At 42.9% G+C, this 15890-nt stretch overlaps 1 protein-coding gene across 2 annotated transcripts in view; it reads right to left on the bottom strand.

Annotated features, from left to right (window-relative positions):
- Window positions 1-15890, bottom strand: part of LOC124041307 (heat shock 70 kDa protein 12A-like) — a 54603-nt gene that overhangs the window by 29365 nt on the left and 9348 nt on the right. For both annotated transcript variants that reach the window (XM_046358752.1, XM_046358753.1), the window contains exon 2: window positions 109-185. In XM_046358752.1, coding sequence (XP_046214708.1) covers window positions 109-185 — 77 coding nt within the window. The remainder of the gene's footprint in view (window positions 1-108; window positions 186-15890) is intronic.

The following is a 15890-nucleotide window of genomic DNA, read 5'->3' as shown; positions in this document are numbered from 1 at the left end:
TCTCTCATAACAATCTCTCATTCCACAGTAATTGAGTTGTTTATACAGACTTCATACGGCTCTTATGGATCCATCTCCATGCAGAATATTCCATGGTGGGTTTCTTACCTGAATGTGTGAGGGTGACAGTGGGGTGATGCCAGGGTCACCCATGCTCTTTGCCGGAGAGGGAGTTGCCATTGCATCTGAGGAGACAGAAACAAGTAGACACAACATGAGTCAACTTAGCTTGGCAACAACAAACAACAGAAAGCTTCATCAAAATCATCTAATTTAGGACATACTTTATGTCCATTAGTACCCTGCCAATCCCTATTTCTCAACAATTCAAATAAATTGTGCAGCTGTGATCTTAGTTTTGATTGTTCAGTCATCCTCTGATAATGCACTACAAAGAATGTTACCATTCTAACCTTTCGTTTGAAACTCCTGGCTATCTAACAACTCTTCTTTTAAGATAAAACGGTTGATGCACCTGCCTTTTAAACACAATGGCATTTGAATTGAATGAAAGTGTGTCCATTTGCCACCACTTTCATTAGCTTCACTTAATAGTGCTTGTGAAAAGGCCCTTTGACAATGCACAATAACAGTGCTTCCTCTGTGTTTTTAAGTGTCTGGGGATGGTCTCAGTCTCAACGGGACATCTCGCTACCGGTCTGTTTTCCACAACGCTCGCCCTTTTCTCGCCCTTCCAGAGTGACTGAGTGGTCCGAATCCACACAATGTACTGCTTGGTAATTACTGTGTGGAATTACAGACCACCTGTGGATAGACTATCTTCTCCACCCCCTCCCCCATACCCCCTCCTTTAAATCAGAACCTTGAGTCTTATTTTAAAGGGGCAATCTGTATTTGCTACATACATTTTTGTGATTTTTAAATGAATGATAATTACCCATTTGATTCTTGGGGAGAATATAACTTATAAAGGCCGCATGAGCTTACCCCATCAGAACCCAGAATATAAGCATGTTTAACTTAATTATTTGTAAAAAAAATAATTTAAAAAAGCCTCAAGACATGGTTAAAACAATCATTTTGATATCATGCATGGTCAGTCCTTGTATCCATAGCTCTGTCTATGAATTTGATCAAGAGTGGTTACATTTCTCCAGCCCCAACCCTCAGCTGTTTGCCAAAAAACAGTAGCAGAGTGTCAAGACTCTTCCCGTTCGAGTGGCACTCGGCGGTCGTCGTCCTACTAGCTGCCACTGATTCTTTCTTCCCCCTCCTTGTGTGTTTGTTGGTTACACCTGTTATGAGTTTGTGGTAATTAGTTGGGCTTTATTAGTCAGCCGGCCCGCCTGTTTCTTTATGCGGGATTAATTATTGTAACATTTGTGTATGTTGGAGACAAACGTGTTTGTTTCTGTTTGTGGATTTTGCTGGACTGTTTTTGTCCCCACGTTTGAGGCATTTGTTTTGAGCACCCAGTGTTTTGTGGGGTGGCCGTGGTTCACCGTGTGTGCATTAAAAGAGTACTATATTGAACTCTCGGTTTCCTGCGCCTGACTTCACACCCACGACACCCAGATCGTTACACAGGGTATACGCTTTGTTACTGTTTGTGGCTCTAGTGGTAAATGTGTTCCAGTGCAGTCTGTGTAGTTTATTATTAACCTGACAGTATAAAATACTTGATGAAAGATGTCATTCAACTGTATTGAGTTCATTACAAGCAGTTGCAAAATGTCAATGCAGATGTTTTTTCTGACTAATTCGTGCAAGTTGATTTGGGCATTTGAGTGAGAATTTTCTATTTATTTCTTTAGAATTTCCTTGAATAACCCAAGCAATCATTAAGTGTACGTAATACAGGTCAACCAGAAACTACAGTATTGTTGAAGTCGATCAATCACTCACAATCTCATTAAGGATATGGCAATATAAATGTAAGTAATTTACATAACTGGCAACAGCAAATACATCAATTAATTGAATAGTATGGCACCTTCGCACTTACAAAACATATGTAGTTTTTAACAATATACAGTATAATGATTTCCTTCAACATCCCCCACTATTGTGTTTAAATACTATTGGTAATGTTGGGCTCTGAAAAGGGTCTACTTTATGTGTATTCATCCTAAGGTGAGACATGGAAATAACCAAACAATGCTCCTGCTCAACCTATCAACAGCCACAAAAGTTTCTTCATAATGAGTGCTAAAGAATCAAATGTTTCAATGAAGGTACCGTACTTCACTATTCAATCCATACATATCTCTGAAGTGGAGAAGCCCTAGAATAGTTTAGAATCCTGAATTCTAATAGTCTAAATAAAATCAAGTCCCAACAACACAAGATCATTTTCCACCAACAATAAGTGAAGAAATAAACATTTATCCACCACAAAAGAGCCATAGATTGAGTATCCTCTTTCCCTACATCCTAGCAGAGTGGTTCTTCTGCCTGGAATGTTCTACACATTCCGTCAGAAAGCAGAGGAGGGGGCAATTTCTCTTCCATAAGTGACTGACAGGCCAAACAGCCAGATACAGGTAACTGCCAAAATAATGGAAACACTTGTGTAAATGAGGGATACAAAGTATATTGAAAGCAGGTCTTTCCACACAGGTGTGGTTCCTGAGTTTATTAAGCAATTAACATCCCATCATGCTTAGGGTTATGTATAGAAATGCTGGGCAGGCCATTATTTTTTCCATTATTTTGGCTACCATGGCTAGGATGACAATGCCCCCATCCATTGTAACTGAATGGTTTGAGGAGCATGACAATGATGTAAACCATATGCCATGGCCGTCTCAGTCAACAGATCTCAACCCAATTGAACACTTATGGGAAATTCTGGAGGAGCACCTGATACAGCGTTTTTCACCACCACCACCATCAACAAAACAACAAATTATGGAATTTCTCATGGAAGAATGGTGTTGCATCCCTCCAATAGAGTTCCAGACACTTGTAGAATCTATGACAAGGTGCATTGAAGCTGTTATGGCTCGTGGTGTCCCAACGCCCTATTAAGACACTATGTTTGGGGCCTCCTGAGTGACGCAGCAGTCTAAGGCACTGCATCGCAGTGCTAGAGGTGTCACTACAGACCCCGGTTTTATCCTGGTCTGTATCACAACCGGCCGTGATCAGGAGTCCCATAGGGTGGTGCACAATTGGCCCAGATTTGTCCGGTTTAGGGGAGGGTTTGGCCGGGGGAGCTTTACTGGCTCATTGTGCTCTAGTGACTCCTTGTGGGGGGCCAATCACCTGCAGGATGACCTTGGTGCTTCCTCTGATACATTGGAGCGGCTGACTTCTGGGTTGAGGGGGCGGGTGTTAAGAAGCGCAGTTTGGCGGGTCATGTTTTCGAAGGACGCATGACTCGACCTTCGCCACCCATTGGGAACTTGCAGTGATGAGACAAGATTGAAATTGGGGAGAAAAAGGGGGTAAAATAAATAAACAAAAAATACACTTTATGTTGGTGTTTCCTTTATTTTGGAATTACTTTTATGTGTGCTGTGTCTATTAAGTTGAAAACATTTTCAGACTCCCCTGACCCCCAGAAAAGGATTGCAGCAGATGGCAAAAAAAAAAATTCAATTCATTGGTGCATTGCGATACAGAAACTATGTTGCTTGAGTGAGCACATGAGCTGGAGCTGAACTGAGTGGAAAGAGAGGCTTTCATTTTTTGCGCCTGGACTTTTTTCTCCTCTCTGCAGGAGAGGCTTTTACTTCCTGTTCTCGTCACATTCCTCTGTTTCCCCAGACGACTCTTTACATTTTTCAGACCCTCAGTGCAGATGTCAGACTGGGTGTTTACAGGAGAACTAGGCCCCGATTGATGACTGCACAATGGAGGTTTTTCGATAACACATATGAGCAGCAGGAACTGGAATTTAAAACTCGATGTTAAAGTTCATTACAAGTTTATAGAAATAAATCCTCTTAGGCATTAGCACACTAGCAATGTATTACCCGATGTGAGAATATGGTATTCTAGAGGCAAAGGCAGAGTTTTGATATGTCAGATATAGCGACCACACTATCACACACTCACACACTAACAAGTTGTAAACTAATAGTAATTTGAATCCTTAAGACACAAATGGTTTGGATATATTAAAATTAAAAAGCTAAATTATACCCGATTCATTTTATAACAGGGTTTTTTCACCTCTAGAAAGAAGTCTGGGTACGTTGACAAGCTCATCTTTTTTCTAATGACATTGTTGTGTCTTCCAGTGTGATTTTCATAGCCCACTCTCGGTGAGAGCCTGTGTGATGAAGGAAAAAAAAGAGGCTAATAATCCAATCCAAGCGTTGAACCTCTGATCCTGTGGCACCATGAGAAATGAGGTGAGAGCCTCCTCTTGCCACCTCTGCCCCGATAGCTAGGCTCACACCGCCTCCTCTTGCCACCTCTGCCCCGATAGCTAGGCTCACACCGCCTCCTCTTGCCACCTCTGCCCCGATAGCTAGGCTCACACCGCCTCCTCGTGCCACCTCTGCCCCGATAGCTAGGCTCACACCGCCTCCTCTTGCCACCTATGCCCCGATAGCTAGGCTCACACCGCCTCCTCTTGCCACCTCTGCCCCGATAGCTAGGCTCACACCGCCTCCTCAATACAGCAAGTGTGAGGGGAAGGGAAGAAATGTCTGCACATAAAACGTCCTTCACATCCTCTCTGATTTTCTCATCTTTTCATACTAAGATTACAGGGCTAGAAATATCATTCCTGCTGGTATGAGAGAAAAAGAGAAAAGATGTTTAAACACGACGGGCAAACACATTCCTTGCAAAGCTGTTGCGGTTCAGAGACGCACGCAATCACCAAATACTGGTCCTATGAGTAAAGAACCTACAGTAGTGGGTTAGTATACATATAGATTCATAAAAGAAAACACATCTTCATCTAGTATCATCTGCCCGGTTTATCAAGTAGTGAGTTTGCGATTGGTGCATTACCATGCACGTCTGTGTTGAAACCCATCCTTCACAATGCATGCTCTATAGACAAACATACTGTAATATGCCTTCATGAACGGCAGGAGTAGAGGACTCAATACCTCACAGTGCAAGGCCTGATTAACTTTGCATTTTGCATCTTACCGGCTGTATTTCTGTATTTTGAAAGTCATATCTTGAAAACTTGACTGCTGACATGCAACACATTTGGCGACTATGTCAACATTGGACTTGAGGCGGTGACCAGGTGGCGAATCGCATCTCTGCATGTCTGGCAGACATATCAGTGTGGACGACGGATCACCACCTCAAGCTGAACCTCGGCAAGACGGAGCTGCTCTTCCTCCCGGGGAAGGACTGCCCATTCCATGATCTCGCCATCACGGTTGACAACTCCATTGTGTCCTCCTCCCAGAGCGCTAAGAACCTTGGCGTGATCCTGGACAACACCCTGTCGTTCTCAACCAACATCAAGGCGGTGGCCCGTTCCTGTAGGTTCATGCTCTACAACATCCGCAGAGTACGACCCTGCCTCACACAGGAAGCGGCGCAGGTCCTAATCCAGGCACTTGTCATCTCCCGTCTGGATTACTGCAACTCGCTGTTGGCTGGGCTCCCTGCCTGTGCCATTAAACCCCTTCAACTCATCCAGAACGCCGCAGCCCGTCTGGTGTTCAACCTTCCCAAGTTCTCTCACGTCACCCCGCTCCTCCGTTCTCTCCACTGGCTTCCAGTTGAAGCTCGCATCCGCTACAAGACCATGGTGCTTGCCTACAGAGCTGTGAGGGGAACGGCACCTCAGTACCTCCAGGCTCTGATCAGGCCCTACACCCAAACAAGGGCACTGCGTTCATCCACCTCTGGCCTGCTCGCTTCCCTACCACTGAGGAAGTACAGCTCCCGCTCAGCCCAGTCAAAACTGTTCGCTGCTCTGGTCCCCCAATGGTGGAACAAACTCCCTCACGACGCCAGGACAGCGGAGTCAATCACCACCTTCCGGAGACACCTGAAACCCCACCTCTTTAAGGAATACCTAGGATAGGATAAGTAATCCCTCTCACCCCCCTTTAAGATTTAGATGCACTATTGTAAAGTGACAGTTCCACTGGACGTCATAAGGTGAATGCACCAATTTGTAAGTCGCTCTGGATAAGAGCGTCTGCTAAATGACTTAAATGTAAATGTAAATGTGGGATAATGAAACAAATACCAAAAGATCGTTTTTGGGTGGAGTTTTTCTTTAAGCTCGTTGAAATAGGTCACTGGAGCAATAAACCACATTTTCAAAAACATGCTTTACATTTAGCGCAAAAAGAAACACCAAATTGTAGTTAAGTAACTAACAACTATTGAGCAAGTGCATGTTAATACTATACCACAGTCCACACAGAGGCTAATTTAAAACAATATACAAGTGAGATTCTTGTCTCTTTGCATGTCTGGTTAGAACTACTTGAAATCCGTTGCACAAGTTCCAGAATAGATCTCAAGGTTGGCCTCATTGGCACTCAGACTTATTACTTCATCCCTAAATGACAACAATGATAGGACAGGTGCATGTAATCAATTCAATACATAGTTGTATGTATGTTATAGTGGCATGTATAGAATCTGTAAACATCAGAGAATGTGGTGATGCTGACAGACAGGATCAACAGAGTTTCTCCGGAAAGCGGACACTGATTGGGCCAGCGTGAACGAAGCAGAGCAGACACAATTTATGCCGCAATCAACAACACCTACAAAGGCAAAGAGATGCCCCATTACATTCACTGTCACAAAGATTCAGTGCCACACAAAACATTCCTTTCAAAGGGCTACATTCATGTAGATGAAGGGAAAATGAGACTGGGCGGCTCTCCTTTTGAGAGAATGGCCCACTTCTTCCCCCATCATGCCATGTATCAGCTAGTACAGCAAGCAGTCGGAGGGAAATTGAGACAAAGAAAGAGAGAGAGAGGGGCCTCCTTCATCCTCCCTCCCTCGTTTCCAACAGCATCCAGCTGGCCAAGTGCCCAGACACACAGTGCAGGGCAGCAGCCTGACAACAGCTGTTAGCCAACTGAGTTTCTAGCACCCTTCATAGTCCGCACACACACACTTGCATGCATATACAGTACCTTGCGAAAGTATTCGGCCCCCTTGAACTTTGCGACCTTTTGCCATATTTCAGGCTTCAAACATAAAGATATAAAACTGTATTTTTTGTGAAGAATCAACAACAAGTGGGACACAATCATGAAGTGGAACAACATTTATTGGATATTTCAAACTTTTTTAACAAATCAAAAACTGAAAAATTGGGCGTGCAAAATTATTCAGCCCCTTTACTTTCAGTGCAGCAAACTCTCTCCAGACGTTCAGTGAGGATCTCTGAATGATCCAATGTTAACCTAAATGACTAATGATGATGATAAATACAATTCACCTGTGTGTAATCAAGTCTCCGTATAAATGCACCTGCACTGTGATAGTCTCAGAGGTCCGTTAAAAGCGCAGAGAGCATCATGAAGAACAAGGAACACACCAGGCAGGTCCGAGATACTGTTGTGAAGAAGTTTAAAGCCGGATTTGGATACAAAAAGATTTCCCAAGCTTTAAACATCTCAAGGAGCACTGTGCAAGCGATAATATTGAAATGGAAGGAGTATCAGACCACTGCAAATCTACCAAGACCTGGCCGTCCCTCTAAACTTTCAGCTCATACAAGGATCAGAGATGCAGCCAAGAGGCCCATGATCACTCTGGATGAACTGCAGAGATCTACAGCTGAGGTGGGAGACTCTGTCCATAGGACAACAATCAGTCGTATATTGCACAAATCTGGCCTTTATGGAAGAGTGGCAATGTCACGCCTTGGTCATTGTATTTTGTGTTTTTGTTATATGTTTGGGTAGGCCAGGGTGTGACATGGGTTTATATGTTGTGTTTCGTATTGGGGTTTGTATTATTTGGGATCGCGGCTGATTAGGGGTGTGGTATAGGCTTGGCTGCCTGAGGCGATTCTCAATTAGAGTCAGGTGCTTATCGTTGTCTCTGATTCGGAACCGTATTTAGGCAGCCTGAGTTCGCTTTGTATTTCGTGGGTGTTTGTTCCTGTCTCTGTGTAGTAGTCACCAGATAGGCTGTAATTAGTTTCACGTTCCGTTCTGTTGTTTTTGTATTTAGTTTCAGTTATTTCATGTACCGCGATTCTTTCATTAAAGTCATGAATAACCTACACGCTGCATTTCGGTCCGACTCTCTTCTTTCAACAGACGAACGCCGTTACAGGCAAGCCATTTCTTAAAGATATCCATAAAAAGTGTTGTTTAAAGTTTGCCACAAGCCACCTGGGAGACACACCAAACATGTGGAAGAAGGTGCTCTGGTCAGATGAAACCAAAATTGAACTTTTTGGCAACAATGCAAAACGTTATGTTTGGTGTAAAAGCAACACAGCTCATCACCCTGAACACATCGTCCCCACTGTCAAACATGGTGGTGGCAGCATCATGGTTTGGGCCTGCTTTTCTTCAGCAGGGACAGGGAAGATGGTTAAAATTGATGGGAAGATGGATGGAGCCAAATACAGGACCATTCTGGAAGAAAACCTGATGGAGTCTGCAAAAGACCTGAGACTGGGATGGAGATTTGTCTTCCAATAAGACAATGATCCAAAACATAAAGCAAAATCTACAATGGAATGTTTAAGAAATAAACATATCCAGGTGTTAGAATGGCCAAGTGAAAGTCCAGACCTGAATCCAATCGAGAATCTGTGGAAAGAACTGAAAACTGCTGTTCACAAATGCTCTCCATCCAACCTCACTGAGCTCGAGCTGTTTTGCAAGGAGGAATGGGAAGAATTGTCAGTCTCTCGATGTGCAAAACTGATAGAGACATACCCCAAGCGACTTACAGCAGTAATCGCAGCAAAAGGTGGCGCTACAAAGTATTAACTTAAGGGGGCTGAATAATGATGTTTCAGAGAAGATTTAGCCTAATTGGTGAGAAATGCAACTGGTTTAAAAATAATAATAATGACATCATTATTTATACTATAAGTGGGTAGAAGTGGGTAAATGTACATCATTTGTCAATACAAATGCAATTCTAGTGGGATGTATATTAGGAAAATGTACATATTCTCCCTCCATGTCCTCCTACTGTATGTGTATTTATTATGGACCTCCATTAGTTCCTGCCAAGGCAGCAGCTACTCTTCCTGGGGTCCAGCAACATAAAAGCATTTATATACCATTTTAACAACATTACAATACATTTCACAGCAGATTTCACAATACATTAAGTGTGTACCCTCAGGTCACTACTCAACACAAAATCCATGTGTATGTGTGTGTATAGTGCGTATGTTATCATATGTGTGTGTATGAGTGTGTCTGTGCCGGTGTGTCTCTTCACAGTCTCATTAACTTGCTAAATTTCCCCATTATTCATTACAAGATTTAGTTGAGGTTCAGTGAATGATTTGCCCCAAATACAATGTTTTTAGTTTTTGAAATACTTAGGACTAACTTATGTAAATCAAATCAAATTGTATTAGTCACATGCTCCGAATACAACAGGTGCAGTAGACCTTACAGTGAAATGCTTACTTACGGGCCCCTAACCAACAGTTAAAAAAAATATATGGATAAAAATAAGAGATAAAGGTAACAAGTAATTAAATAGCAGCAGTAAAAAATAACAATATATACAGGGGGGTACCGGTCAATTTGCGGGGGCACCGGTTAGTTGAGTTAGTATGTTCATGTAGGTAGAATTATTAAAGTGACTATGCATAGATGACAACAGAGTGGCAGTAGTGTGGAGGGGCAATGCAAATAGTCTGGGTAGCCATTCGACAACATGTAGCAAGAAGTGCTGAGGAGGGTGCTGGTTCTAAACCTGCCTGTCAAGGGGTGAGTGTAGTGAGTGTAGCTGGTGCATAGAAGTCAGGCGCAGGAGAGCAGAGATGAGTGGACAAAGCACTTTACGAAGGCAATCATTTTCACAGAACACAACTGCGTCACAAAGTACAAAAACCCAAGTACAAAGTACCGGCTGCCACAAAGCAACCTTGACAATAAACCATTTCACACACAGACATGGGGGAACGGAGGGTGAAATGCACGACAAGTTATGAGGGAAATGTAAACCAGGTGTGTGGGAAAACAAGACAAAACAAATGGAAAATGAAAGGTGGATCGGCGATGGTTAGAAGACCGGTGACGTCGACCGCCGAACACCGCCCGAACAAGGAGAGGAACCGACTTCGGCGGAAGTCGTGACACTGCCTTGGACTCAGAAACCAATATATAGATCTGTGTCTAGTGCAAACGATATCCCAGCAGTGGAGAATGTGCAGATCAGACAGAAATACACCACCTCCGCTGCACTGGGTGAAGCATGAACTGATTACCATAGAACACAACTAGGTTTAACTTGATCAGCATATCCTCACCTACTATAGATAGTGCTGTAGACATGCATAGCTCAACCTTTCCCCTATATTATCTGCAGATAATATAGGTCATAGGTTGTCCTGGCATATTGTAAGTAATATAAACCCTATGGTATAAGGCTTCCAAAAGAGTTCTTCGGCTGTCCCCATAGAAGAACCATTTTTGGTTCCAGGCAGAACCTTTTTGTGGAATGGGTTCTACATGGATCCCAAAAGTATTATACCTGGAACCAAAAATAGTTATTCAAAGGGTTCTCTTATGGAGACAGCTGAAGAACCATTTTAGGTTCTAGATAGTGACTATTCTTCTAAGAGTGTATGAGAGGAGTGAAACACTAGGGAATATAACTGATGAGAAATTTAGGGGTTTCCAACCATGACTTTTATTGCATGTTTTCAATGATCAAGGTACAATGCAGACACCACATGGTTTCTCTGAGGAAGGATGAATGCCCTCTTGTGAGTGTGAGAGTCCTTCTGTGCTGGTGTCAGGTATCCTCCAAACGGAGCGGAGGAGACGGGGAGGTAGGGATATCTGCTCAACTGTTGTATAATAAACAAGTCCCACTAGCGTCTCCCAGCCGGATCGTTTAGCGAGAGAAGGCCTCGTTCCAGATCAGTCTGGAGGTAAATCAGTGTGACATTTTGACAGCCACACAACATCTGCCTGAGGAGTTTCAAAGTACACAGCTCAGTGGCTATACACCTTGTGCTTTTGACTGGCCCACCGAGCAGGGGAGCGGCTGGGAACCCCAGATAGTATGCCAGTACAACCTATGACCTATGAATAACAAGATGGTGGGTACAGGGAAGCAAAAATAAACATAAACAGATTTGTCAATTTGTCAAGGCTGGCTAAACGTATATTTACTTTCAAATTTGCCCAAAAATACTTGATTTACGTGGGACAGACTACTGCACCCCGTAACACCCTATAACAGGGGTTCAGCAAAACTCCAAAGTTTTTAGCAAAAATACATTTAAAAGGAGTTTAATTTAGGAAAATGAATCGGTTCACAAGTATCCCCACGAATAAAAAAAGAAACTTTGTCTCAACTTAATCAAGGTATTCAATTATTGTTGTATTTTGGGGCTTAGTTGTGGTCAATTTGCAGTGTTAAAAATCATTATTATTATTATTATTATGTTCCAGCCCCACGACCATCTACTCTGTCAACAATCGGCCTGTGGCCGATGGCATTTGAAAGACAGAGTGAGCCTTTTTTCCTACAAGGGCAGAGCATTTAGGTCATCCTAAGGAAATTCAGAAAAACCTCTCCAAACAATAGACTTTCTCCTTCTTCTTCCTCTTCTCTCTCTCTCTACGCTGGAGACCCTTATAACAACAAAATCACGGCAAAGTTAAATTTGACACAAAACAGATTCAAATAGCTGCCCATTATGTACATATCGTAGACACGACAACACTGCACGTTCAAAAGCATCCTCTATCAAAAACATCAATTTGGCAAGCTCATGATCAAGATATCAAACTTTACGTAATTATGACCCATCAATGCTTTCATGCTAACGTCCAATTCAGTGTCAAACTAAACAGCCAATGTGTTTTCGGATCCCCTCCCATGCTTTTCTTGGCCCCAGATGCTCTGAAGGCAGAACTAAAGCTGAATAATTTAACACAGTAGAATATTCTAAGCTTCATTTTTACCAGAGCATATAATTCATTGTGGTTACACATAGCGATGGTGCATTGAGTTAAATCTGGCTGAGAATCTGCCCAGGTGTTTATTACAGTATTTCCGCCAAGACACCATGTATTCAAATGCTGTAAGTTTAGGTCGCATTTTTTGTGCTTTGTGTTGTTTGAAATAAGTTAATGAAGAGCAACACCGTCATTCAGTAAAGGTTCTGATGTAAATCTCTTAAAAGGTCCCAAACACTATGAAAGGTGGATGTAGACATTGCCCTGATCTGTTTCACCTGTCCTTGTGATTGTCTCCACCCCCCTCCAGGTGTTGCTTATTTTTCCCCGAGGTATTTATCCCAGTGTTTCCTGTCTCTCTGTGCCAGTTCGTCTTGAATGTTTCAAGTCAACCAGTGTGTTTGTCCCGTGCTCCTGCTTTTTCTATTCTCTTTTGCTAGTCCTCCCGGTTTAGACCCTTGCCTGTTTCTGGACTCTACCCGACTGCCTGACCATTCTGCCTGCCTTGACCTCGAGCTTGCCTGCCACTCTGTACCTCCTGGACTATGAACTGATTTTGACCTATTGACCATTCTCTTGCCTACCCTTTTGGATACTAATAAATATCAAAAGACTCAAACCATCTGCCTCCCGTGTGTGCATCTGGGTCTCGCCTTGTGCCCTTATAGCCATGGGATGGACACAACTGAGTATACCAAACATTAGGAACACCTTCCTGATATTGATTTGCACCCCCCTTTTGCCCTCAGATAAGCCTCATTTTGTCAGGGCATGGACTCTACAAGGTGTCAAAAGTGTTCCACAGGGATTGTGGTCCATGTTGACTCCAATGCTTCCCACAGTTGTGTCAAGTTGGATGGATGTCCTTTGAGTGGTGGACCATTCTAGATACACGTGGGAAACTGTTCAGCATGAAAAACCCAGCATAGTTGCAGTTGTTCACACAAACCGGTGCGCCAGGCACCTACTACCATACCCTGTTCAAAGGCACTTCAATCTTTTGTCTTGCCCGTTCAATCTCTGAATGGCACACATACACAATCCAAGTCTCAATTGTCTCAAGGCTCAAAAATCCTTCTTTAACCAATGTCCTCCCCTTCATCTACACTGATTGAAGTGGATTTAACACGTGACCTCAATAAGGGATCATAGCCTTCAACTGGATTCACCTGGTCAGTCTATGTCATGGAGCAGGTGTCGTTAATGCTTTTTATACTTAGCGTACATTGCTGTGGTATCTGGAAGAGCTTGTATCTGACAGCATTGGGATGGGAGTGAGAGATGTGACAAAACCAAGACCAAGAGAATACACAAACACAGTCAGTGTTTGGTTTCTAACATTGAACTGGTGAGAGTACAAAGACTATAGCCTTCTGTGGAGTAAATTGAGTTTGATGGAGGAGAGCGACAAAGACACATAGAGAAAAAAAGTTTACAGTCATTTCATGAAGGGCCTCTTGGGTAAGATGTCATAGTGCTGATGTCTAACGGCTGTTTAAGTCTTACTCTACAATCCAATGTCTTGTGAAAAGCGCCTCCCTCGTACTTCTCAACAGAATGGGTGCCTCCTCTTTAGGGTAAACACAGCCAATATCTTAGTCATGACGCAATGCTGAGCATAGGATGGGAGTGAGAGATGGGAGTACCTTGCCAGTTTACTTGCTTCGCAATTCACATTTTCAACCTTGATTTTGGTAAAGAGGAACATCCCTTGCTGAGAGGGTGAATTCTCTCAAAGTACACGTTCCATGATAAAAATACTAGAGCTTATCAGGGATAAAGGTCAACTATCCAATTGGGTGGCACTTTACATGAAGTTGCTCTCATACCTGTGTAGTAGCACTGTAATTACACTAGTATTCTCCTTATTCCACTTGTCTGAGCAATTTCTCGTGTAAAACATAGCAACCATGTTATTACTGTAGTAATTACAGCATTATTACACTGGTATGAGACCAACAATGTAATGTGTTATCCAAAAGGGTCGGATATAGAATAGCTATTCAACTCATCTATTTCCATGCAACAAAAATGTGATCATAATGTGATCAATGTCACCCATTGTCACAACATTAATTAATGTTTCGATAGAGAGGACACACCTGTGTTGCGGTGGGCTCTCTGCTGTGTGTCTTGTCTAGGAGTGGCGATGGGATTTTTCTGACCACAGTGATTTCACAGCTCCGTTCGGTAGAACTACGTAGAGAGCTACGCAAAAGAAGCTCCATCGGATCTGTTGTGTAGACTGTGTGGAGCCCTTTAGGGCCTCTGAAAGACAACTTCCTGCCTGGCCCTGGTTCATCAGGTTCAACCCCCCTACCACTTTGTCTCAAGAACTCCCAGTTATTGGGTTGACCAATAAGGCTGAGGCCTTAAATCACCTCTGACTGCAGCCTTAACCCCTCCCCTGGTCTGAACTCCTTTCCCAGCCTCCAACCCCTAACGCCCCATCCATTTCACAAATACATGCCAACGATGGCTGCAAGTGAGGCCATTTGCTTTAATACATTGAAGTAAATTAAAAAGGCATTTGTATACTAGAGCTCAAGGGTCTCGTACAGAGGCTCTACATGTTTAATATTAACCGCTTTATCACTGTGGTAGATGCAGCTGAACTTCTGTTGTAACACTACTGGTGCCCCGCTTACTTCAGCAAGAAGCCAATAATGTGTTGGTTGCTATGGGAACCTACAATGTCGTGTGTTATGTGTGAGTGAGTGCAATGACATGACAGCACACCTGTGGTGCAATTTGTCTGCTCATGGTGTGCTGAGTCACATTGAGGTGTTGTAATACATTGTAAAGTCCTTTTTCAATGCTCGTCAGTCGTCACTGTCCACCTATTCGGTAGCCAGCTGGTTTATGAGCTGGATGACATTGTAGTGAGTCATACATCACTATCTTATGGTAAAAGGTCTCCTTAACTCAAGGCATTTCAATGTCACCTCTGAACTGTCGTCTGACCTGATCACATTTACACTCCTCTGTTCATTGATACTCAAAATGGGTTCCTTGCATGCATGGAATGTGCAATGCTGACCCTATTCTTTGAAAACACTCTGCAACTGTTCCATCTCCTCATTGATGATTGCCTTGGAGGAATCACATATTGGTTGGCTGGAGCCACGTGTGGGAGTGTACGTAAGTACTTGTAGAACAGCTGGACAGAGCACACAGAAAATAACCCAGTGATGAGCTCCACTTTGTGCAGCGCAGCAAGACCAGAGGAAAACTGGGCTTAGCAACAGGGCTAAAAGTTGTCTATCACAGTGAATCTGATTTAATTCCTAGATCATAGTCTACTCAATCTAGAGAATCCACCCACATCAAAACACTTGGTCTGGTTGAAGAGCTTTCAGATGGAAACGAACTAGCTTGTGATAGATTACTTTTATATGTCCATTCTATTTGAATGCGTTGTTGCATCAAGCTGTCGCATATGATACCTACAAAGGAAATACAGGATTAATCTGTGCTTTTGGAATCTGCAATCCTATTAATATCACAAACTAAATAAATCTCTTGAGTATGACTCCCCCACCCTATCTGAGCTCTCCCTCTCTCTCTGCTAAAAATGTGTAGAACATGTGTGGCTGTCCCTTAGGGAACACAAAGCTCTCCGTTAGTGCAGTCATTGGGTGTTCCCACTTGGCTAAAGCCAATTAAAAATATTTCAAAAATGTGTTTTTGATTTTGCTCTTTAAAATGTGCATTGCAAGTTATGATAGTGACATCGGGAATAAGAAGTAATGATAATTTGAAACAAGTCATTGCAGTTTTGGGTGTGTCATCTCTGGGATTTGTATCAGCACACTAATAGGTACTTGAGGCATTGAGCGGAGCTAATAA

The sequence above is a fragment of the Oncorhynchus gorbuscha genome, linkage group LG08 (assembly GCF_021184085.1).
Source record: "Oncorhynchus gorbuscha isolate QuinsamMale2020 ecotype Even-year linkage group LG08, OgorEven_v1.0, whole genome shotgun sequence".
Lineage (NCBI taxonomy): Eukaryota > Metazoa > Chordata > Actinopteri > Salmoniformes > Salmonidae > Oncorhynchus > Oncorhynchus gorbuscha.
Note: the sequence above shows the minus strand (reverse complement) of the source record. Positions and strands in the feature narration are given on the sequence as shown.